General features: G+C 36.9%; 1 protein-coding gene across 4 annotated transcripts in view; it reads right to left on the reverse strand.

Annotated features, from left to right (window-relative positions):
* Nucleotides 1–19,804, reverse strand: part of LOC120528046 (pre-B-cell leukemia transcription factor-interacting protein 1-like) — a 63,893-nt gene extending 44,089 nt beyond the window's left edge. For all 4 annotated transcript variants that reach the window (XM_039752044.1, XM_039752035.1, XM_039752026.1 and 1 more), the window contains exons 1-3: nucleotides 19,715–19,804; nucleotides 3,047–3,146; nucleotides 2,899–2,968 (exon numbers count right to left, since the gene is read on the reverse strand). In XM_039752044.1, the coding sequence (XP_039607978.1) occupies nucleotides 2,899–2,968; nucleotides 3,047–3,106 (130 nt within the window). In that variant the 5' untranslated portion in view covers nucleotides 3,107–3,146; nucleotides 19,715–19,804. The remainder of the gene's footprint in view (nucleotides 1–2,898; nucleotides 2,969–3,046; nucleotides 3,147–19,714) is intronic.
* Between the last annotated feature and the right edge of the window lie 5,736 nt (nucleotides 19,805–25,540).

The raw sequence follows: 25,540 nt of genomic DNA on the forward strand, positions 1-25,540 counted from the left end.
TTCGTTTTCCATGTAAAAAGCGGTCGGGATTGTCCTTCGATCCCGTGAGTGGAAAGCCTAGCGGTATTCCGCTTATCACAGACTTACTACTTGCAGCTTGCGGTACGAAGCGACATGATGTGAGCAGAGTCCTGGTGCTCCCATCGTTCCCTTGCTTTTGTGCGCAATGCGCTGGAAAAATAGACAAAATTATGTCTATAATTAATGTTGATGGAGTACAAATGCCTCACCACGTAGTAAATATCAGGGGGGTTCAAAAGGGCGACCTCAATATAGAAAAAAGTTTTAATTTCATCACAAAAATAACAAACTACGAGTATTAAAGTAATGCCGCTCAAATGCAATATAACCAAATTAATGAGTTTGTATAAAATATCAAATTGATCTACATATTGAATTGCCTTAAGAAGTGGTCAACTTAAAAGTTGGTCGCCTTAAAAGGCGGGTGAGCCTAGTGTGTGTGTGTGTGTATATATCTATATATATATACACACACATATATACACACACACACATATACACACACACTGTATATATACTCTGTATATATACACTGCATTCATGTAGGTTGATCATTTTGACCTGGTCATTTTAAAAGTAGATCGCAAGCCGAAAAAGTGTGGACACCCCTGTTCTACAGGGTGGTCCACATCTAGTTATGCAGATCCAGATCATCTGGATGATTTTGATTTATGCTGGAACAATTCCAGTTCGGCACGAAGATGATGTCGTCAGTTCGCACACTTCTCGATGGTCCGGGATTTTTTGGGTGATTTTCTATGTAATAAACTTAAGTCATAGCGTAATGAAAATTGCATAATTAGATCTGGACCACACTATACTTTAATGACAAAATAAACTATGTGATAAAAGTGGAAATTTTGAGATTAAATTTGACATTTCAAGCTTTTTTCTCACTCTCTTTTTTTTCTTTCTTTTCTCTGTACCCTAATAAGCTTTCATATGACACTCAGACGGTGGGCTATGACTCACCTTTTCACGGCAACTTTGATATCTGACAACTTTTGTTTATTTTGGGCACTGTGCGACTTTGTGAACTTGAGCTTTCGAGTTTCTCCGACACTCTATGTCACTCAATCAACTTCGTTTTGTTGTTTATACCACTGTTTAGACCAACAAATAGTACATTTTTCCTTGCTTCCACTTGGTATTTGCTGAAATTCTTCTATATTTCCCCCGTGCTTTTGCCATTGTCTTTTCATAGAAGGCTGATCTTAAGGGTTATTTATATTGATTTGCATATTAAAAGAGGCGTAATTCTGGGAAGAGTTGGGGTGGAGCAGCAGGCACGTGCACGTGTGTTGCTTTCATGCTGACTGGGATTTATGTAGTGGAAGAACGTGGAAGTTGGCGTTCGCGCAGATTTATGCATCTGAATTTTTTTGTGCGTAAACACATTTCCACTTTTGTCCATATGCCATGTTAGAGTGTCAAGTCTATGTACAGCCCCTGGTCTCTAAAGCAATCGCCACTGAGACAAAAACTTTATTATGCAAAAAACTATCTAGATATTAGAGTTAAGATTTTGAGGTGTGATAAAGGAGCATTCCATAATAACAATCCACAATGAAATACTAACATAACAAATATATCTTAGTTCAAGCTTAGGGATGGTCCCATTTCTCCAAAATAAACAATAGTGCAAGAAATCCAAGAATCCTATTTTCAACCACTGTCTTTTGCACTCAGCTGTTGATGGATGTGAGGCTTTCAAGCATTCTTTTCAGAGAAAGTAAAAAAGATGTTATATATACCACACACACCTCAACCTAGCTGAACCTTAATGCAGTGAACACTGAGCTTCATGGAATTATTACTCAGTTAACATCTTCCACAGTTTATAAACAAAATGCCTTGTAATTTTGAGCACTTCAGACTACAGAACTTGTGTGGTTTCTCTTGTTTCCCAGAAGGGTGCATGCCCTGTAATATAATAGCGAAAAATGGGGCTCCACATTTACTTATCCAAAACTCAGCAAAAAATGAGTTAAACAGGAACTCCATTAAGTTTAACATTAAGTGGAATGTCATATTGTAGTTGCCAAGCCACATGATTTCTAGTAGACAGAGACTAAGCGAGAAGTCCGAGTGTCTGGGCTTGCGAGTGTGCTGGATAAAAACCAAGATCCAGGCCTTTATTAACCTTTTGGTCAGGGTGTTTAGCTTATTGAGAGGTTACTTACCTCAGCAGCGACATTCGTGTCTCTGGTGACACTTCCTATGAAGTCAGTAGATGAATTCTGAGTGCATTGGGGGGGTGGGGGGTCATGAGGTCACTGGAAAGAGGTGTGTGGTACTCCCAGCATCTCTGCAAAAGGACGAAGGTCCAAAACTTAGAGTCCTGGTGCTTCCTGTTTTGCTATATGGACGCTAGCCAGTGACCTGAGACAAAGACTTGACATTCGGTTTGACTTTGTGGCGAATGAGTGGTTGTTCACGAAGTCCCTAATGAGGCACATTACCCACTTTGTGAGGGAGCGTCAGTTATGGCACTATAGCCATGTGGTGGGATTCCCCGAGGGTGTCTGGCTCACAGGATCCTCATTTTTAAGGACCCAAGCAGCTAGGCCAGGCCATGGCAGACAGATGGTCATTTCTGGAGGGTGGGACTGGACCGCAGATCTGCCTGGGGGGTTGGTGACCCGGATCCAGAGCTGTTTTGTCATGTGCTGGGTGCAGCAACACGGTGTAGGTTTCCCAACCTGTCCTGCACACGTGACAATACCCTTATTTTCACGTTATTTTATTTAAGTGTTTAGACATTATTTCATTTTTATACTTTTTAAATTCTTCTTCTTTTTTAATATATACATTTTGAAATGACAGTCAGTTGAGAAGTGTATCTTCCAGCAAAATAATTTCAGTAATATTTCTTACCTGCTACTGTTTCAGCAGAAAGACTTTCTATGCCATTGTCTCCAGAGCTCTCAGTTTCTGCTGCAGAATCCTAAAAAAAGAAAACAACAGTTAGTTTGCCAGGCATAAGGAAAAAAAGAACAAAAATAAATGAAGTATTTCTTTTTACCTCTGGGCTAACCATGGTCCAACTAGAGTTGGATCCATTACTGTTTGAGTTTTCTGACATTGTTGACTGAGACCATGTGACTGGGAAATGTCCTGGAAATCTGCAAAATTGTATAAGAAAGAGAAAAAAAATCATTTGCACAAATTCCCCAGCTAATCAAACAAGATAATTTAATGATTATACTCTAATATGGAGAAAACATAGCAGATGAATCCAACAGGGCAACACAAATATTTTTCGTCTTTTACGTTGCCCATTTTAAAATCTTTCTATGAACTTTATTCAACAAGTTCTGCCTTTTTAAGAAACCTCGGAAAGTAGTACAGATCAAACTACTTATAGTCGATGTAGTCATTTTGACTTTTCAGCAATGTTTCCCTTTACACTTCTATGGTCTTTTATAAAATTTGTTGAAGCTTCTTTCTTTATTAAAAGTCACATTACAGATGCCTTTCTATCCTGAACTATACTGTATCTAATCCTATGACTGCTTTAAATGCAGGCCATAAAAATCCAGTATTTTTGCCTGCTGGGTGATAGCAGATACTGTGGTTTCAAGCTGGACAGAGACGCATAGGCTATCAACTTTATTTTTGAAAGCAGCTCACACAGAGTCTGAGCAAGTTACTTAATCTGATTTTGGTCCACATATGATATGCTACAAGATATTGAACACTATGAAAATAAAATATCCTCAAACTCACTTCATTTCCTCAAACTCACTTCATGGTAAAGTCAGGTGCATGCCAAAAACCAACCTAGCACCATTCAACTGGGATTATGAAATAAAAAGTTTTTTTTTTGTGCTGTGTTCCTAACATAGCACTACCTAACTGATCAAGTAAATACATACATTTTGGGGACCATGCACTGAAGGCCCTGGACCTCAATAATTTACAACTGTATCATGGTACACAGGCCATTTATTTTTTATATTAGTGGCATTCAAAGGCACATAAAAAACTAAACAAATCTGATCACAATGTAAAAATGCTGTATATGATATGCAACTTGTAACTGTACAACGAGCACTATTTGTCGTACATATTTTTAATATTTCTTTACTGCAGCTAATTCAATTTCAAGCAGTAAATGAATCAGTTAATGTGCAATGATTTTTTTCCCCCATTTGCTAAAAAATTATTGAACAGAACGCTGATTGCAAAAATGATGAGCATGACATTAGTACTGGAAGCTGCCACTTTAGCTTGTGCCCTAAGTTAAATTATTCTCGAATATTCACTATTGACATATGTCAATGTCAAATGTATTTATATAGCACATTTAAAAGATATAGGAATGCTGTGGCCAAAGTGCTTTTCAATAATAGAATAAAGAAAAACATACAATTAACATGAACAACAAATTGAAATAAAATAAATTAACAAATAGAATAAAGAATAAATAAAAGTACAGCAGAACCTCGGTTGACAAATGTCTCGGTTCACGTCCAAAAAGTTTGCCAAACTTTTGCCTCTGTTCACGACCACACACTCGGTATACGAACAAGCCAGTTTCCCTTTCGGTTTGTACATGTTCAGTCTCTCAATGTACATTTCCTGTGCAGCGAGAGAGAGTGCAACACACAAACACACACACACAGGCGCGCGAGAGAGAGACACGCACACACAGGCGCGCGAGAGAGAGACACGCACACACGAGAGAGACAGCTGGACGCATAAGGTAGAGAAGGCAGTTAAAGAATGCACTGGGCTTGTTTTTGTTTTCATTTCTGTTTACAGCGATCTATTCGTAGTGTGCATTGTTGCAATGTTACTTTTCTTGGTGGTTTATTAAATTACGGATTTTTCAAATGTTCATTTTTTTTTCCCTGTGCTTAAAACGGATTAAAAAAAAAAACTGTTTTTAGCGCTATAGCGCGAACTATTGCAGTGTTAGTTTTCTCTGTTGTTCAAGGTTTTCTCAGTGTTATTCAATGTTTTTACATTTAGTTTTCTATTACGCTGTGCATTATATGATATCATTAACTATATTTGTGCTTAAAAACTAAAAAAATATATTTATTTACATACAGTTTGTATGGTCTGAAACAGATTAATTGTATTTACATACAATCCTATGGGGGAAATGGCTTCGGGTTACAACCAGAGTTTTGGAACGAATTATAGTCGTGAACCGAGGTTCCACTGTAATATTACATAATCACAATGAGGAAACCATCAGTATTACTGAAGGTCACAGAATGCAAGTGAATAGAAATAAGTCTTTAATCTTGTTTTGAACAGTTCAATTGTAGACAACTGCTTTATGTAATGAGGTAAAGAGTTCCACAAGCGAGGAACAGCAGCTACAAAAGCCCTGTCTCTCTTAGTTTTACACTTGGTATGAGGGACAACAAGAGACAACTGACCAGGAGATCTAAGCACTCTAGATGGCTGGTGTAAAGCACACAATTCACATAAATGGGCAGGAGCAAGCCCATATAAAGATTTAAAAACTAGCAACAAGATTTTAAAATCATTTCGAAAACTGACAGGCAGCCAGTGTAAAGAACCTCATACTGGAGAAACAGAATCAGACTTTCTTGCCCCAACCAGAAAGTGAGCGGCAGCATTCTGGACCAACTGTAACCTGCGTATCAGGGATTTGTTAATCCCAGAATACAGCGAGTTGCAGTAATCAAGGTGAGAAAAAATAAAAGCATGAGTAGCTTTCTCAAGATCCCTAGAAGATAAAAAAAGGCTTCATCTTACCTAATAGATGAAGCTGGAAAAAGCTTGTCTGTATAATATTATTGTTACCTGATACTGTTTCAAAGGCTCTTTGAGCTTTGTTTTTGGCAAATAGTGAAGGTTCCATACATTTTCAATGAATTCACAAAATACTGGAAAACATGTACCTTTCGTTGTTAGTTTCGCATCAGCATTAATCAATAAGACATTCCTACATCATTTTAGAGACATGCAAGGTTGCTTTCAGTTGTTGAATAGAATATGTTTTTTCATGACTTTGCACATTAACTTCAATTGTATCTTTTAGCTTTCAAAAGGTATGCAAAATAGCTTCTCAGTATACAAGCATGGGCACAACAATTTAAATTTATATATATGCTTTCATTCCCCTGTAGTAATAAATCATTTGCAATTTGCATTTGTTCATGAAACATGACAGTTCCCCATTTTGTCCCTTAACTTGGCATTCCAGATGAAGAAAATATAAAACACATTTTGCAAATGTTTATGGTTTAAGCAATCATGGCATATGTTGGGAGTTTACAAAGTTTAAACTCAATAGGATAGTTTTCAATATAATTTCTTCCTGTACAGAAATATTAGAAGATAGTTGAGGGGTAATATAATCGAACTGTTTGGTCCACGTTAGCAACCACAGCAGCTGGACAAGTTGGCAGTTTCACGCGCACACATTTAGGAGACAATTTCATGGCTTATTTGCTGGTAATTTCACCCCAGAAAAATCAATGGCGTGAGGAACAATAGCATCACTTCCCATAACGGTGACTTGGACCCGCCTCTTTCACCAAGGTGACCTTAAATAGACTGCTATCATAACAGCTTGTCAGGCTACGGACTTAGGTCTGTAAGGACATTACTACCCAGCAGTAGCTGCCTTTTGTCTTCATTTTGTACTTTTTTGCACTTGGCTGAGAATCAATGAGGAGGCCCGCCAGTTTTATACTTCCTATCTGGAATCTCCTCTTGTTCCCTTGCCCCTAACAGTTCATTTGAACATATTGGGATTGATATAGTCGGGTCACTTGAACCCTCTGCCTTGGGATGTAACAATAATCTGGTCCTTGTAGATTATGCTACTCAATACCCATACCCAGATACTTTTCCATTACAACAAGCCAATTCTAAACATATAGCATGGCACGGCATTCTGTTACTTCATTCCAGGTGATCAAGTCACGGTTTAAATTCTCATCGCTCACTCCAAACTGTTAGCTCACTGACAAAGACCCAACAAATTAAAGAAAGGAAAGACAGAAATGATTAAACAAACAACCAAATTGTTGGCCAGATGAAAAGATATATCAGGTTAACCTACTAAAACCGTGGAAGGAACAGGAACCCGAAAACTCCTCTGGTAAGCCATACTCTTACTTTCCTTATAATAACTTAAAATTAGGTCCCTAATTGACTCCCAATCAGCAACAGGAGGTGGAAAAGCTAGATGAACTTTCCTTACTTCACAACATTACAGAGCTGAAGTGATTTTTAGAGAACACCCATACTAACTCCTAGAGGAAAAACAGCAGAAGTGCAGCTAGAGGTCAAACAAGTACTAGACCTTGGTGTTCCTGAGGATGGTTTTAGAGTCTGGTCTAGCCCTATTGTATAGGTACCAAATTCAGATGGTAGTTGGTGCTTTTACAGCGACTTCTGTAGGCTTAATCGAATCTTCCATTTTGACGACGATATGATGCCACAAGTGGACGAACACCTAGGGCAACTTAGAAAGGCTCAGTACCTGACCACACTTGACAAAGAACCCTCCAAAGACCGAATTTATCAACCCCAATGGACACTGGCAATATCATGCCCTACCTTTTGCTTTGCATGGGGCATTGGCCACATTCCAACATCTGGTGGATAAAGTCCTACATCCCCACAATACATACAGTATAGTGCCACCTACCTGGATGACACTGACATCTATTTCAGAACATAAGTAGCATGTTCTCACCATTCTTAAAGCACTATGTGAAGCAGGTCTCTGGATAAATCTAAAGGAATATACTGTGCTCATCACCCTATGATGCATATGTGCCGGAAATTACTGGACCAGGAGTCAAGGTATGCAGCATTTGAACAGGAAGTTCTTGTGATCAAGATGGCTATACAACAGATAAGGTATTACATTCTAGGCCACAAACTCACTTTAGTCATAGACCATGCCCCTCTTCAGTGGTTGGCCTTGCACAAAGAGTCAAATCACAAATCAGTAGATGGCTCTTGGACATCCGGATGTTTGAGTTTAAGGTCATACACTGCCAGGGTTCCCCACATGTCAAAACTCTCTCGCTCTCTCTCTCTCTGTCATGTTCATGATCTCTTGATTTGGGCAGCCCAAAAAATGAGGTCTGGGCCTATTTGTGTAGCAACTTCAGGGCTCATTTGCCAGTAATTCCACCCACAGCTATGGTTCAGTACTTTCCTAACTGTCCTATCTGCAGGCCTGAAAGTCTACAGCATGTGGAACAATGACATCACTTTCTGCTCTGGCAACTTGGGCCCTCTTTTTCCACAGAGAAGGCCTTAAATATACCGGCACTATAACAGCTCTTCAGCTGAATGGATGCCAGTTTCTCCACCAATTAAATGGGATTTGCCACTAGATGCCCCAACTCTTCCATCTTTGTTTCTTATATTTACAACAGTTATTTCAAATCTTCTCCACTTGTGTATGATATTCCAGACAGTGCAATGGTTTCTTTCCAGTTGTTTGGAGATACTTTTTAAATACCCCAGACTAATACACAACTATACCCTGCCTTCTGAAGGCTAGCTCTTTTGATCTAGGCATGGTGATACACTGAACACATTTAAACAACAAACCAAAAGGGTTGGGATATTTAACACTATGTGACATATATGCAGCTGCTACATAAGCAGTGTACTGTCTATACAGTACTTGCACACATTTTTTTGTGAATCTGGAGGATTCCACCAGGTGGCAGTGCAAGACATCATCACTTGTGAGAAAATAATGTCCAGTTTCAATGTGTTGTAATTGAGGGAAGAAAGATGTTGAAGATAAAACTTCTTTGCATTCTGAAGATGTTGCAAAGGTGCAAATAAAGACAGCAGACACAGAAGGTGGTATGTGAGACCTTTATATGTATGACTTCATTACAATGGGGAATATGCAACGCTTGTTTTGCCTATGCCAGAAATGGAAGAAGCACCAAGAATACTTTTGTTATGTCAGCATTTAAGTTTGACGATTTGCTTCACCGCATCAAACCATTCATTAAATATCAAAGCATGCACATTGACCTTGTTGCAGCTGCAATGAGGCTTGCCATCACGCTGTGTTGTTATCTTGCAACGGGCGAATCCCCAATCCATTTCTCAGACATTTTCTGCTTTGCATGGACAGATCTGTCTCAAATTGGCTTCCATTTCATCTTGCACTTTTATACACCCACTTTCAAAGAGCACGGTTTTGACAGGCATGTCTTGTCACTATGGAGATGTTGATAGTTAACAATGACGCTTACACCATGTACCAAAACATGAACACACACACACCATTCAATTTTTTACTGGTACTGTAACTTGTGCACACCTCTGGAAACGTGATCAGAGAGTGTGTCAAAAGAGCATTAGAAATGTGTGGCAGCCATGATGCACATTAACCATCTGAGTGTCAAGTATAAACCCAGCCTAATGACATTCTAATCATTGGCACCTTACCTGTTGAACCCGATTCTAATTCAGGTAGTGATAAATTTAGGAGAGGAGTGTGCTTACTTTTTACAGATCTGGAATTTGCATTTACAGTATGTTTATTAAAATTATACAATGGAAAACAACATGTAAATGTGGCATGATGTTTGTTATACCAACTTTGACTATAGATACATATCAAGATCTGATCTTCACTCAAACTGTACTTACATTTTCACATGTAAATCTTAGTTTTTCTGACCCCTGAAATCTTACAACACAAAATGTGGCACAATGACAACACGAAAAGAAAACTAAGAATTAGAAACAAAGAGAAATAAAACTAAAGGAAATAAAACTAAGAATTAGAAACAGAGAAATAAAAGTAAAGGTGAGAAAATAGTGACAAAATTGACTTCAGGAGGTACAAAAACTAAGATAAATAACACAATCACTGAGAAAGTTTGCAATAGCAGAAGTACGTCATAAATCATATGTAAATGATTTGGATAGGAATATAAGTAACAAGCTGGTTAAATTTACAGAGGATACCAATCTAGATGGATTCACAGATAATCTAGAATCCACTGAATCATTAAAGAGGGACTTAGGCAACATACAGGCTTGAGCAGATTTGTAGCAGATGAAATTTAATGTAAGTAAATGTAAAGTATTACATGTACAGTATGAAGTAAAAATGTTAGGTTTGAAAAGAATTAGTACAGTGGATCGAGACACAGGCTATTCAAGGTCAATGGACAAGATGGGAAAGCATCAGAAACTCAGAATGGAACAGCATTTTATAAATGGAAGGAAACAGAACTATGTCCATCTTTAGAGCCACCTACAATGTACTGCCTACCCATAGTCATTCCTTGTGGACTGCAGTTCATTTAATATCACAGATGTCGGAGAGCTGCCCGACATGTCTCAAATAAATACCTAAATAAAAATGTGTCACTTTCCTCGGATATGATATGTATTGTATTTCAGATGACTAACACTTGTGGACAACATTATGAGAACCACCGATATATATACATTTCTGGCCTGGTCTGCCAACATAATGTTTTGGTTAGCATTAGCCAGTCCGTTATATTTTGTTACCATTCATGAAGTCTTGTGCTTAATACTATGATGGAAAACTAAGCAACCCTAGTAAGACATTATGTTAGCAAGCACACATTTTTATTTCAACAAAATGTATCTGATCGTACAATGGCTACTGTGAAAGAGTGTGTTGAAGGAGTTAGCATGCATACAAAAGCAGTATAAGGGAAAAGCAAAATATCAGATGTAACCAGAGAGCCAAATTTTACAGCTATTGAGATGCCTTTTAGATTACCACTAAGAGTATGTGTATTTTTTAAGGTAATTTTTGCCCTGCCCTTGTGTTATGAGGGAAAAAAAAACTGTTTTAACATTGGACATTTTTGTCCTTCCCTGCCCTCCCTGCACCCCAATTATTTATAACACTGCATGGGGAGGAGGTGGTTAGAGGTGACAGAGGAGTATAAAAGTTATACATCAAAAACCTGAATTATGCCATTTCAAATATGATACAGAAACAGTGTTAAGCAGGTTGCAATCCAAAGTGTTACAGTGAGAGACTACACTAACTTCAAAGGAAGAACTTATGTGCCAGATTTTAAGTCTGTGGCGTAAAAACCAAAGCTGTGAATAAAGAACAAACCTAGACTGTGCTTCACAGATATATACAGTTTAAAAACACTGTCACCAGATTTGAGAAAGAATAAAAAAATACCCTGGTATCTGTCATACTGGTTGCCCAACAGAATAAAGGAAAAGATACAGTAGCTAGCTTACCAGTAATATTTCCTGTTGAACAGAAAGATATAAAAGTTCTCATGCTTTGTAAAATTAGTTATTAATCTTAGTCAGAATTGAAAACATATCAACATTTAAGATGCAAATAAGAACACAAAAAGTTACCCAATCGAAAGAAAACTATTTGGTTCACCAAACTGTTTTTTTTTTTTTTGTATAGTAGGTAATAGCTGTATTCTTCAAAGTTGTCAAGGTTTCTACTTCTTTTTTGTGATGAAATCTTTTCCCGGTCTCCCTTTCCTTAAACATACATCTTTGTTTCTGACAGTAAACCCGAGTATGAGCGTCAGTGTTTAATTAAAAAAAAGTCTGATGGATCCACTTTATGCCTTTAAGACCTCTAAAGATCTGAGTTAAGCCACCTTTTCTGCTCAAGGCGAAAGAGATTTACTTTCCTCAACCAATCCATCACTCCTATGATGCACCTGGTTTCTCTTCTCTGCATGTCTTATAGGTGATGCTATCTTTTTTGCAGTGTGAAAAGCAGAACTTATTTTACATTAGCATCATGGATAAATGTATTTATTAATCATCCTCCCCAATGCAAGTAACAATTTGTACTTCTGTAAATTAAACTACATGTTCACTGATTCTGAAGAATGTTTAGGTGTTTTTGAACTGTATGTATTGGCTGTACCTTCAGTTTTAGTGTCACCTGGTAATTTTATAATATACTAAGGGGCCTCGCTCGCCAACCCCCATGTTTGGTTTTCTGGATACATAATTTTAAGATTTTGTTTTCTTTGACTTGTTGCTATTTCATTAGTTTCACTTTTATTTCAGAACTTCTGTAAAAACAATATTTGGAATCTTTGGAGTCCCAATATGCTGAATCTTTTAAATGAGGTCAGTGAGACGTGTTTAATGACTAACATAATTCAGGATAGGTTTCTCTGTTTGGAATTTTAGCACAGACAAAACGATCTACTGTACATCAACAGTTAATCATTTTTTTTTTTGCAAAGTAACCAATAAATGCATGTGAGGTAAACCATGTTTTTGAAATTCTGACAAACTTCAAAGCCTTACAATATTTACGTACTTCTGACATATCACCTATGTCCATATATTCGCTCGCTATGCCTTTTCGTTATTTCTCTGAGTTTCTCTTTTTTTGCACTAATGCAATGTTTACTTTCTTTGTTTTGACACTGTCGTTTTTTTCTGCTTTCATATTCTGTATCTTGCTCTGCATGTGTTTCGTGCCTACGTTTTGTTTTTTTTTTGAGTCTTTTGAATTCCAGTTTTTATTATCTGTAACCTGCTCTGCATGTGTTTGGCCCCCTTGTTTTTTAATCACTTTATGACGTTTTACTTTGTTTCGTACTCTTTTTTTATTTCTAACCTCGCTTTGTCCTGCTTTTTTTTTCGCCCCCAATGACACCTGATCCGTGGCAATTATTTTCCTTTTTTTGAGTAATAATTTCCATTTGTTTGCGCTACTGTGATCTTTACTTTCTTTTTTTTTTTATACTTTCATATTCTTTAACTTTCTCCACATATGTATCGCACCAATGTTTCAGGCTGATAATTACTTTCCTAATTTTCTGAATTTGCACCTATTCTTTTTCACTCCTTTTTCTCTCCAACGCTTTTGAGTCTCTTTTCTCCACGCTGCTTTCTTCTTCGCTTAGTCGTCGACATTTCATTTATAACGTATTGTCCTTATACGCTTTATATGCGTGGAGACCCTGGATCTGTGTGTGCTCAAATCCTTCACACGACTGAATGTTTGCTGCCCGTGGTCTTATTTGATATTGGTTGTAAGTAGGGCGTGTCTTGCAAGAATCTCATGTTCTACGTCATCGTGAGACGGTCTTGGGTCAATCTCTTGGAGTTAAATTAGCATGCTTCAATTCATCAGCCATTTCTCCAATGGGCACGACTGCCATAGCATGCTTAGTAAAAAGTTTATAAATAATATCTTTAATTTATTTCAACATTACTGGTAAACTCTTACTAAGCCCAGGGATTCAATAGGTAACACTTTAGTTTAGGCACCATAAAAATGCATCTATTACCCAATTGCTCTTATGTAACAAGACCTTAGTAAACACTTCTATGGGTCTTCATAAAGCTCAGTAAAATTTTTCTTTGGAGTGTTACGAGGTGGCTTAACTGAGGCACATGTCTCATTATATTACATATTCAGTATTAGACCTTTGAATCCTTCATATTAAAAGGTCATTTTATTATGTTATTATGCCACACTGCACTTAAATGAATACTCTATCTACTGATTAGGGCTGGATACTGGCACCGATGTCCTGATTTATTTCAATTCACAATGTCCCGATTTGATATCGATTTTATCTTAATTGAATTAGTATGCACTAAATATATTTGAAGCAGAGGCTTTTTTTAGAGATTACTTAACTATGCATAGAACACATTAAAATAAGGTGACAAATTTCAGTAACACTTTATTTGAAGGGTGTCTACATAGTGAAAAAAACATATACATAAACATGGACTAATATTTAAGAATAAATACTTGATTATTAATGATCAGTTATTTGGAAGAGGTGGAAATAACTTTCCACACATTAATATCACTGCTATTAAATAAAAAAATTCACAGTACTACACTCATTCAAAATTCTCCATAATTTAACTAACATGTGTATTGCCACATCAGAGTCCACACATATAATGTTTTAATACATTACAATGGCATATAATTTATAAAACATCTATATCATCTGGCAAACATTTTTATAAAATAAACAAAAAATTGCTTTTTAAATAAGTATGTTATTCAATAAGCAATTTGTGTGTTTGTGAATCTCCATGTAGATACCCTTCAACTAAACTGTTGTCCAATGGGTGAATACATTTGGCTATTTAAAATAATCTTAAATTATTTGAAATGAAAGACACAGCAGGAAGACTTGTGTCTTCTATAATTCTGTAAGTTAAACATATCTTCTCTTGCTCACATGTAATAGCCACATTGACCAGTTTTCGAAAATATGTCTTTACACTTCCTCGTTAGACAAACAGGAAGGATTTTAAAATGAGCATCTAGAGCTGATGCTTGTTGATAGCAGCATTGGATGAATTGAACGTAAAAGAAAAAGAATTAGCTCTCATGGCTGGCAACGCCATTAATAGGTTCCTTACAGTGCAGCTTATGGAGATATTCACGTTGGCTGCTTTGTGCACAAGTTCACTTTGGTATCGCAGGCTACTCTGAAAATACTAAAAATTACAAGCTTGTTTGGCCAGATGAGGCGTGTTGCAAACTTTTTCCACTGTTGCAGTACAGCTAGCCACGTGATTAAAGAGAAGCAACATTTATTGGACATGCCAACACACAAACGGATTATTGATGTGGTCACACAATGAAACATTTATTGGAAATGCTAGAAAGGTTTTCGGAAGAACAGCCAGTAATCTGAGCAGCTCTGCATACTTTATAGGCAATGAGGTTGCTCTAGCGGTGACTGTCGTGCGCAAGCATATCTGCAACAGAGTCAATTTTTAATGTAGTGACATGTGACTGTCACATATGGATGATATCAGGATATATGATTTCCCAAATTTGTTGTATTACAACAATACTTAACTTCTGACTTGCACAGCTTACACATGACTATGTTGTTCTTTACAGAGAAATCCCTTGAATCCATAAAAAAACCTACACGTCCAATTTAAAGTGTCAAAGGTGCCAATTAGATAGTGAAATGCTTTTTACGTAGAAAGCCTCAAAAAGTACATTAGTAACATCTACTGTTATCGGACACTAAAAACGTAGATAACCAAAAATCTACATACAGTTACTAAGCAGGCTACAGATTCACAATACTGACCTTCAGACTCTGAGAAATGAAACTGAATCATTTAAATGAAAAATAACGATTAATCAGAAAAATCATTATTTTTACCCAGACCTACTACTGATGCTTTACAAGTGTTATGAAGACCACAAAAAACCTTTGGTAAGAGTAATACATAACATTTTTGCAGTGCCTAAACTAAATTGTTACCCTTGAATGGTTTGATGGAATGAAGCCCATCCGATTCGCTTTCATTTTTTTTTTTTTTAATCATAACTCAGAACGGGCGTGTACTTCTACCTGGGGTATTCCATCTACTCCTTCTTTTATATGTTGTTTGTTAAAAATGCATTTAGTTTATTCACTTCATGATGCTCGAGATATATTTCAATGAAAAAAAACTCCCTAATGAGCAAAGAGTGGCAAGTAGCACATTCAAACCACAAATCAAATAACTTGATGATTCCAAACTTAATATAAAATGTATGTTCCTGTTTTCATTAATTCTGGAAAAGCAGAAAACTGATATAGTAAACAATTAGTCTCCAGGTTAACTTTGTGAAGTAATATCTAGCAAACAGAAACTAATATTGCAGGTACAGTTGTGCTCACAAGTTTACATACCCTGGCTGAATTTTTAAGATATGTACCATACTTTAAAGAAAAGATGACTGATCAGACAAAACACATTAATTACTTTTAATGGAGTTCAAACTAAACTATAAAGGCATTAAGGCTATAAGGAAAATAATGAGATGGTTCCTGTTCAAAGGTTTGCATACCCTTAGTCCTTAATACTATGCATTGCCCCCTTTAGCATCAATGATGGCATTTAGTGTTTTGTGATAGTTGTGGATGAGGCCCTTTAATTTCTCATGTGGCAGAGCTGCCTAATCTTTTTGGCAAAAAAGTTCACTTTTTTCTGCTGTAGCCACTGAAGGGTTGGCTTGGCCTTGTATTTTGGATTACTGTCATGTTGGAAGATCCAAGCGTGTCCCATGTGCAGCTTTCAGACTGATGAATGCAAGTTGCCTCCAGTATTTTCTGGCAACATAAAAGTTACCTGTTCCACTATAGCTCCCACACCCCCAGAACATCAGAGATCCACCTCCATGCCAAACAGTAGGGCTGGTGTCCTCTTTGTCATTTGCCTCATTGTTTCCTCTCCAAACACAGCATTTATGGTTTTGACCATAAAGTTTAATTTTGGTCTCATCACTCCAAAGGACTTTGTTCCAGAAGTCTTGAGGCTTGTCTAGATGCAGTTTTGCATATTTTTTAAAATGGGCTGTTTTGTGGTGTTGGCACAGTAAAGACTTTTTTCTTGCAACTCGACCGTGTAGCCCATTTTACAGTAAAGACTTTTTTCTTGCAACTCGACCGTGTAGCCCATTTTTGTTCTAGTACCTCTTTATTGTGCATCTTGAAACAGCAACACCACTTGTTTGCAGAGAAGCCTGCATTTCAGCTGAAGTGGTTTGTGGGTTTTTCTTGGCATTTCGACAAATGATCCTCACCGTTGTGACTGAAATCTTGGTTGGTCTACTTGACCGTGAATTGGTAACAGCAAAACCCCTAAATTTCCACTTTTTTGGTTTTCAACCATAGCTTGAACTCTGAAAGGCATTTCCAGACCTTCAGATATCTTTTTATATCATTTTCCTGATTTACAAAATTCCACAATCTTTTCTTACAGGTCCTTTGACAGTTCTTTTGCTTTCACTATGGTTCTGTATCCAGCAAAGTCAGTGTAGTTCTGCATGAATTTAAACTGACTATTATACACAAACACAGATAGATTAAAGACTTTAAAGAAGTTACAGATGTGGACACTGTCCCTTGATAACCCTTAATATGAACCTGTGTGAGTCAACTTGTGTGTATATTTTCAGCCCCAACAAACAAGGGTATGTAAACTTTTGATCAGGACCACTTGGGTGATTTCAGTTACCATTATGATTTTAAAAGGGCACACACAATTATGTGATAATAAATTGCTTTGCCTACACATACTCCGTAATTAAAAGGAAAGCTTTCTGCATGATTACTTATATTTTCCGAAAAATGGCCAATATTACACAAATTCCGGCAGAGTGTAAACTTAAGATCACAAACGTAGATTAAGACGGCACAAAGAGAATGGTAGTATAAACAGATCTATTATTGCTGTACAGTTTAAAAAAAAAAAAGAACCATTCTTTGATTGTTAACACTTAAGCAATGCACAAAAATGATTGTGTACCCACTGAAAAAGGTGATAAAATATAATTTAGTAAGGACTGACTCAATAAACTCAATTATGCATCATGCAGCTGAAACAGTATTAAGTATTGCTACAATAGAAAGACTAAAGATTATGTATGTTACCCAAAAATCAGCATGTGTAAGTACTGTATAGGAAAAAAAGCAGAAGAGTGTTTTGCGCTAACAGACTGTACTCGGCATGACCCCAAACTAAACTGGCACAAAAGCCCTCTTTTATATATGTTTGAGCCAGGAAGATTCAGTCCCTTTTAGAGAACTGCCTTCCCTTGGTTTTACTGTATTCAATCCCTTTTTCTGAATTGATTGCATCTGCTATCTAATTTATAGAAAATAAAGGAGACAAATGGAATCAGGTAAGACACGCTTTGTTAAATAATTTTTACAGAACACAAAAATTCCATTCTCTCAAATGATCTCAGCAGGCAGGTTTTTAGACAAACAACTGTATAAAGCCAAGGTCTTGGGTAACACTAGTGGGTGCAGTATAGTCAAACATAAAGAGTACAACGAAATTCTTACTTGCTTGTCCAACCAACGTAAAAAGGAATAATAGCAAGTGAAATAAAAATAAGAAGAAATATCAGGAATAATGACAATCTTTTGCTTTACATAACTGCAGCATGAGGCATCTTTTTAAATTTCAATGACAAGAAAAAAAAGTGTCCTATTTATTCATTCCAAGAGAGCAGAGAGAGTTGATTACAAAAGTTCAAATAACAGCAAAAATTACAATAATTTAACAAACTAATAGCTACCTGCCACTAGAGACCTAAAAGAAAGTAGTGGAGCACCCTAAATGTATAGGAATGTTTGTAGACGGTTTTACATGGAATGCAAACTAACATTAAATAAAACACACTGGCAAGGGCAGTCACCCCTTTAAAAATGTAGCTAATCTATTGTCCAAAATTCTTAACACTCTGTAAACAGCATTTGTGATCAAACACAGAGACTTAGTTTCTTGGTCCAACCACAACCGGATGATTAATTTTAGCATTTCCTGCAGTGGCAAATTATGACAGCCGTAAAGAAACGTGATAATTGTACCAGGAACAGAGCAGCAGCTGCTAAGAACGTGGAGTGGCTCTGTTATTTTAAGACAATATTTAGCAGAGCAGTAGGCCACTCTGCATGTGACTGCTCGGGTAAATGTTGGCATTAATCACACCAGTCACAAACCTTATGTCTCTAAAACCAAAAAAAAAAAACACATACCGCAAGCACTACTGTATCAGAATGTCACTCTTACCCATCCTCCTAAAAACCAGGATTTTTTTTCCGTAAAGAGTGCTATTAAACGTGTTTCTTAAAGAGTTGCTTTAGTGGTACAGAGTGCTCACCCTCGCTTTGTGAACGAACTCTGGTAAAAATATTCGCATGTGACCTTATGCAAAACTGTAAGGAAATGAGCAGCAAATTAATTGTCAACGGCATAGAGCAGACCACTAGAAACTCAGCAATAACAAGGTATCGCGAACTTAAGAAAATATTATGGCAAAGGAAAAGGGAATTTACTTATTTACATTGTATGCATTTTAATCCGGAGATTTATAGGTACAATGCTTCAGACGAGCATTTTGGTATTTTACAATAAAATATGTATAGAAACATTAAAGATGTAAGCTTTACTTGTACAGCTTTCTTCACGGATCACAATAATATATGTATAGAAACATGAAAGATTTAAGATTTACTTGTACAGCTTTCTTCACGGATCACAAGAGACCAGACATGTTACCAAGACCACTACCGAGTTTAAAGATGGAATATTCACCTGATTACAAAAATGATGAAAACTAAAGTCAGCCGCGTAAGGTTTAAGACAACTCTGTTCTAGAGCACCACCAAACAAGCGTGATGATAGGAAGGTAACGGCTCGATAACAGCAAGGAAGGATTCTCTTAACTGACACCTTTTCTATAAGAGATGACGGATTCGTCTAATGATAGCAAGTGCTCAGGTTGGAAGGGTCTATCAGTCTACAGAGCCAACAGTGTAGCCCTTCAGATTAACTACACTAAAAGAAGGTAACTTCAGAGCTGAACCAGAACACAAGAACGCCCCAAAGCCACTTGTGAACGTCGAAGATGTATAGTTGATTTCGGGACAAAAGGTGCATTTCCAGAAGAACACACCGGAAAAAACGGCACATAAGAATAGACGAGTTTGCAACGCAATCTCTTTAATATTATTGTATATTTTTTGCTTTACTGGATTGTAAAGAAACTCGAACAGAAACAATTCGCGTTCTTATACAGTTTAACATTGTTGCGTCGCTCGAAAAACAGCGGCATAATATATAACACTATATTGAGCAAACATGAAGATGTTTAGAACAGTTACTTTATTTTAACGAAAGTTCCTCGAAATGTACTTAAATATGAGTTATAGTAGTTACTCACTGCGTTTTCGAATCTCCTCACGTCTCTTTCACGAAGTTTCTCTTTAAACTGAGAATTCCGGATTGAGTTTGACGGACAGGCAGGCCTACCAATTACTTACCAAGAGACTAAGCATTGGCCAATCAGCGATACGGGAAAACGAATCGACTGCAGAGTCACGCTCAGGCGGGCGGGCTGAGTGACAGAGACAGATGGTGGCTCAGCTGCTGTGAAATGACACAGTGAAAGATGAGAAGAAAAGGGTGATGTTAGTTTTATGCAAAATCATTATATAGCATGGTCACAAGGCATGCAATTTGTTTTAAGTGTTTTTCTTTTAATTTCGTCTTTAACAACAAAAGATTTCTAAATAACATGTTTGTATTATACGTACGCACAGTATATATACCCTGTCTATTTTCATAATAACGTCAAAGCTTATGTATGTATGTATGTAAAGGCATTTTAAAGTAACTCTAAACAGATTTTAATCCGTCTGTGTTAAAGTAGTAATTGCTATGCTATCCAGTCAGCGTTACGGGAAACTGGTTGTTGGCCCTGTCAAATGAGTCTATTTCAATAACATTTAGACAGAAACCAGACCTGGACTGGACGCTAGCCTAGATGGAATCATGCCCAGCGTAGCGAATGTTAAGTGGGGAATTCTGCGGGAATTTGTGCAGTTATCGACATGATCGTGCTTTTTTCCCTTTGGTTGAGAACATATTACGGAAGCTCTGAACCGCACAATAAAAAAAAATATGGGATACCCCTTATTTCGTACGAACATGAAAATATATTCGTACTTACTGGACATTTTCACATAACAGTACTATTATTAATACTATTACTACTACTACTACTAATAATAATAATAATAATGGTCAAGGATATTAGTGTGCTGTTACCCGATATATCCAACAGTATCACTTACGATGTGATACAACAAAAACAATTTTAATACTACTACTAATAATAATAATAATATAAACAACAATTAATAATAATAATGCATCAAATACTACTTCTAACAATAATAAAGCAAAGCCTACTATTACTGAATGTACATAAACTTATTTAATGCAGTAAACATGGTCAAAATGAAACAATATTTCTTAAAAATGATCATGTGAATATATCACGTACACTTATGAATTCATCTAAATTTCATTTTGTCCTTCCAATGACAGCAGATAAGCATACGGAATTAACTGAATCAGCAATGTTAGCTGCCAATAATATGAACCAACAATTGAAGTTACTCTGACCTAGTTGCTCATTTTGTATGTCAAAGTTGCTTGCGTGGTGTTTCTCTCTTTAAGAAAATTAGCACAACAGGCGACCGTCGAAGACGTTAATTCGACGATTCTTGAAACAACAATACCCTCCAATAGAGTCTAGCTGCAGAGCTCAACTCCGCTGGGAAAGTTCTCGCTTTATATTATACTTCAATGACGTTACGCGATACGCCAGGTTACACTAGTTAAGATTAGAGCTATGGCTGCAGTTATCTAACTCAAGTAAACAAAGCAGCACAAACGTGCAAAAACAAAAGGCTCCAGTGGAGCTCCTGAATTGAGGAAGTTCGCGATCCCCAAACGGGCTCCCAACTTCGGTCCTCTTATCAGGGGAGAAAGGGCCCCGCAGGCAGTGGTGATCTGTGCATACGAAGCGGCGCTCAGAGCGTAGATATAATATTTACCAAATATACCTGCCAGAAAAGTGCTTTAAATCTAAGCAATTTCAAAAGATTTTTTTTTTTTTTTGCTTTCCAGGTTCTTCTTGTCCTTGTGATATAGTATCAGAACGGTCAAAACAAAAACCCTGATTTATATAGCATATTTTATGTTAGGTGACTTGGTGGCACAATGGTTAGTACTTTTTTAAATTCAGGTTCATGCTTGCGCCCAGATACAGTCCAGATTCTTTGTTTCCATGAAAAATGTATATTTGCTTTACAAATATTTCTAATTAGCACAGGAGGAGTGAGTTTAATCTTGTCCTGAGATGGAATCATGTATGAATTATGCCAAGGAAGGTGTACACATCATGTGAGTATGTAGAGGGAACAGCAAGCTTATAAAAAGAAGCTCAAGGAGTGCCAGTATAAGAGGACACTTTCCCCAGGTCACACAGTAAGCTGTCACATTGTGTGAATCAGACAACCTGTGGCATCCACCTTGATTTCTTCATTTGATGCTTGGGGAAAAGTAAACAGGTACCGGTATGTCATACTACTTTAAACTAACTGTATTCGTTCTTGTAGGGCCTTTATCCTAAAGAAAAAGCCTGTCTCCTCAGCACAAGATAATTATTCCTACATACTTCTTCTACTTGCCAGCACTGTACCAAACAACACTTTCAAAAAGATCTTGCCTGCAAATCCTTTCTTTTCTATAACTGATGTAAAAATAATCCATATCATCTTCATCACCCCATAATTACAGTACTGTAATTCACTATTTAGCTGCCTCAACCACCCTGGCTTCCTTGAACCAACATGCCTCACACCTGCGATAATCTGTCCTTTGTTCACTAAGATTTGTATATTCATTTAGGTTTGTGGTGGCTATTCTATAATAAATCTGCCCTTAGGGCAGTCCATATAGCTTCATAACACTCAAATTACATTCAAAAATACATTTTTTCCTTGCATTGTATTTGGCAGTACGTATTAAGAATATTCTGTAAATTGAATCTGTTGGTTGTACTGACCCTTATTATATTCTGTTGTCAGCTTATACTATTGTTTTTTTCATTCTAATAGAAACTTCACAGTTTGTTTCCTTTTAAACTGTCATGTATTTTAGGTGTTTTTTTTTTTTACTTTAGGCTCTATTCTTGTTTTTTTAGGAATCTTGTGAAGGACAATGAAGTTCAGCTTTGTTGTTATTTGCCACTAGTGCAGTTTTTGCTCATACTTAGATTCTTAAAATAAAGCAGCAAAAAGATAACAACAATCACCATGACAACAACAATAGTTAAGCAACAATACATTAGAGTAACATGTACACGGAATACAACATAATAAAGAATTTGCTAAACAGAAAATACAAATCTAGTGTCATTAATGCAGTTGTTCATGTGAAACACACACTGCCTGAGAAATTAAACTGAGTACTTTTTGATTTGAGGGACTCATAATCATGCAGGCAGCGCTGGTGTGATGTGAAGTGTGAATGACATCAGTAGATGCCAAGGCTATTCCTGTTGTAGATCACATGCTTATTCAATGCAGTGTTATAGACTCAAGTATTGCCCTACAAACTGCAATCTAGTTAGCAGTCCTACTGTCACTAATGTGTGTGTTAGTGCACCAGTCCATCACAGGGCGATCAATGATTGCTAGAATTGGCTCCAGCTGCCCTGCGACTCTTCTGGATAAGCAGGTTAGGAAGATGGATGAACAGTCTGACCATTAGATAGCAAACCCACTTAATCCAATTCAGGTTTACTTATAGCCACAGTTTAGAAAGCAGTACTGGTCACAAAGCAGGAGGACTGGGAACAGATTTAAAATATAAGTTTATCAATGAACATGATCAATGCCAAAAGCTGTAGCTGCAAGTTTTCATCCTAACCAGCTTCATAGTCATTTTTACCTTTAACATGATCTTTTTTTCCTTTGATTATTTTGCATTTAGAAATGAGAGAGTGAGATTTACATTTGTAAATTTTTTTTGTCATAGCTATAACAGCCTAACTCTGCTTTATTTTCTGTTCAGTTCATTTGACAATGAGTGGAACGGACACAGATGCAAATGACACTGAATTTGAGAGTGGCTTGTGTGCTTAATAGCAAATAATGACTTAAATAACCTGAACACTGAAAAAGAACAATGTATAAGATAAAAAATGAATGCATCCCAGTCTAGCTCACATAAATGCATACTTCACCAAGTAAGTAACTTCTTGACTGATACAAAAAAAAACATACAAGCTTGGAAATAACAGCATTTGTAATTAATTAAGGAGTGAAATTAAAGATGAAATTGGTTGAAACATTAGCCTAATGCTTCTTGGGCGAGACATATGTGAAAACTCCTGCCTTAAAATACTTGATAGTCACTTTTGATAAGATCATTTAGAGTTGAAGACTTTATTTTCTCTCTGATTTAGTGTACCATGTTTTGTTCCAAGTCTCCTTACATGTCAAGCCATGCAACCATATATTTGTTGTAGCTCCTTATCCAAGCTAGGGTGGTAGGAAGCCATCCCAACAGCACTGACCGCAATGGAGAGGCACCATTCCATCTCAGGGCACACCCACAACCTTTCACACAGGACCACCAGTTAAACTAACAAGCACAATTTTAGCATGCAAGACATGGGGAGACCATGCAAATAGCATAAGGTGCAGTGATGGAGTCAGGATTCAAACCCAGTTCTCCCTGGCATCCAGAGACAGCAGTGCAAATCACTTTGTCACCCCAAGTGTCAAATCTCAGACTTAAAAACTATACACAAAGTACACAGATACTGAAAGTATGGCAGAACTTCAGCACAAAATGTGTTGAATACATTTAGAATTTCCTCTTGTGATATGTCCCTGGAGTGAGCACTCTTAATTAAATATAATACTGGACCAAAGAGAAGGAATGATCAGTCAGTGAAGACCATCAAAACCTGTGACTTTCTTTTCTGTGTTCTGCTTTATAACTGCACTAGATCAATGCTGTAATGCCATCCCATTTGCTGAAAACAAATTATATACTGTACAGTATATTGGTCATCCCCATCAAAACAAGGATACCCAAATAAGCAATGGAATATAGCAAACAGCACTGTACAGAAACCTCACTGAAGAAAGGCAACATTTTTTCTAGAGTATGAACAACTGAAAAAATGAGGTTAAAAATAAAAAAAAAAAATTTAAAAAAAAAAGAGCGGAGGGTCTTATAAAAATACCAACCCATTTTAGGCAAGTGGATGTTGATAGCCAAGCAGTTTGATTCACCACAAAAGGATGGTTCTGGAGGTTTACAGATCAGATGGATGACAGGACTCTGATAGAACAATGTCAGGCAATAATGGCATAAAGCAGACAGGCCACTAAAAAAATAGTAGACCAACTTTAAATAATAAAAAAAAAAAAAAGTGGTCAGGGCTGGATAAAAACTGCTTAAGGCAATTCTTCTGGGTTGGGTGAACATGTTGCTAGGTTATATGTAATCAAATTGCTTGGCACAAATCCTCCTATTGAGTTAGTCCTTTCTGGAAGGCCAGACAGTCTGCACTCCTGATTATATTTACTTCCATTAATATACCCACTTAATCCAAGTCAGGGACAAATGGCTGGAGCCTAACCCTGCAGCCTGAATAATTGTTATAAAAGAGTTCAGTCATGTACTGTGCAACAATGAAAAGGAAACAGCAGATCTTAGAGTACAAAAATCCTCTTTTACTTGAAACAGTAAATGTATACACCAGCATACCCCTCAATAGTTGGAGGAGTTTGTAAGAAACATTTTAATACATCAGTACAAAAAACAAAACCGTCAGGAAACACAGTGCATGAATGAGTATTACTGCCCAAAATGAAGGGTGTAAACAAGTTTACACAGTGGCACCAGCATCTGGAACACACAGGATCTGTATGGAGATGTGTTTTTCCTTTGTGAAGGAAATTTTTAAAGCAAACCATCTGTTATGAACACAATTAATACCTTTTAATTGACCAGATGTTTTTTTGTTTCTTCCTCGAGCATCACGAACCACTGTGCACTGCAGAAGCCTTCACAATATTGAATCTATTTTTCATAAGACATGTGCACACTATACAAATATCTCTAACCGCAACTGGTTTTGCCTTGTTGCCAACAAATAAGAATATGAAATCGCACTAAA

The sequence above is a fragment of the Polypterus senegalus genome, chromosome 1 (genome assembly GCF_016835505.1).
Source record: "Polypterus senegalus isolate Bchr_013 chromosome 1, ASM1683550v1, whole genome shotgun sequence".
Taxonomy (NCBI): domain Eukaryota; kingdom Metazoa; phylum Chordata; class Cladistia; order Polypteriformes; family Polypteridae; genus Polypterus; species Polypterus senegalus.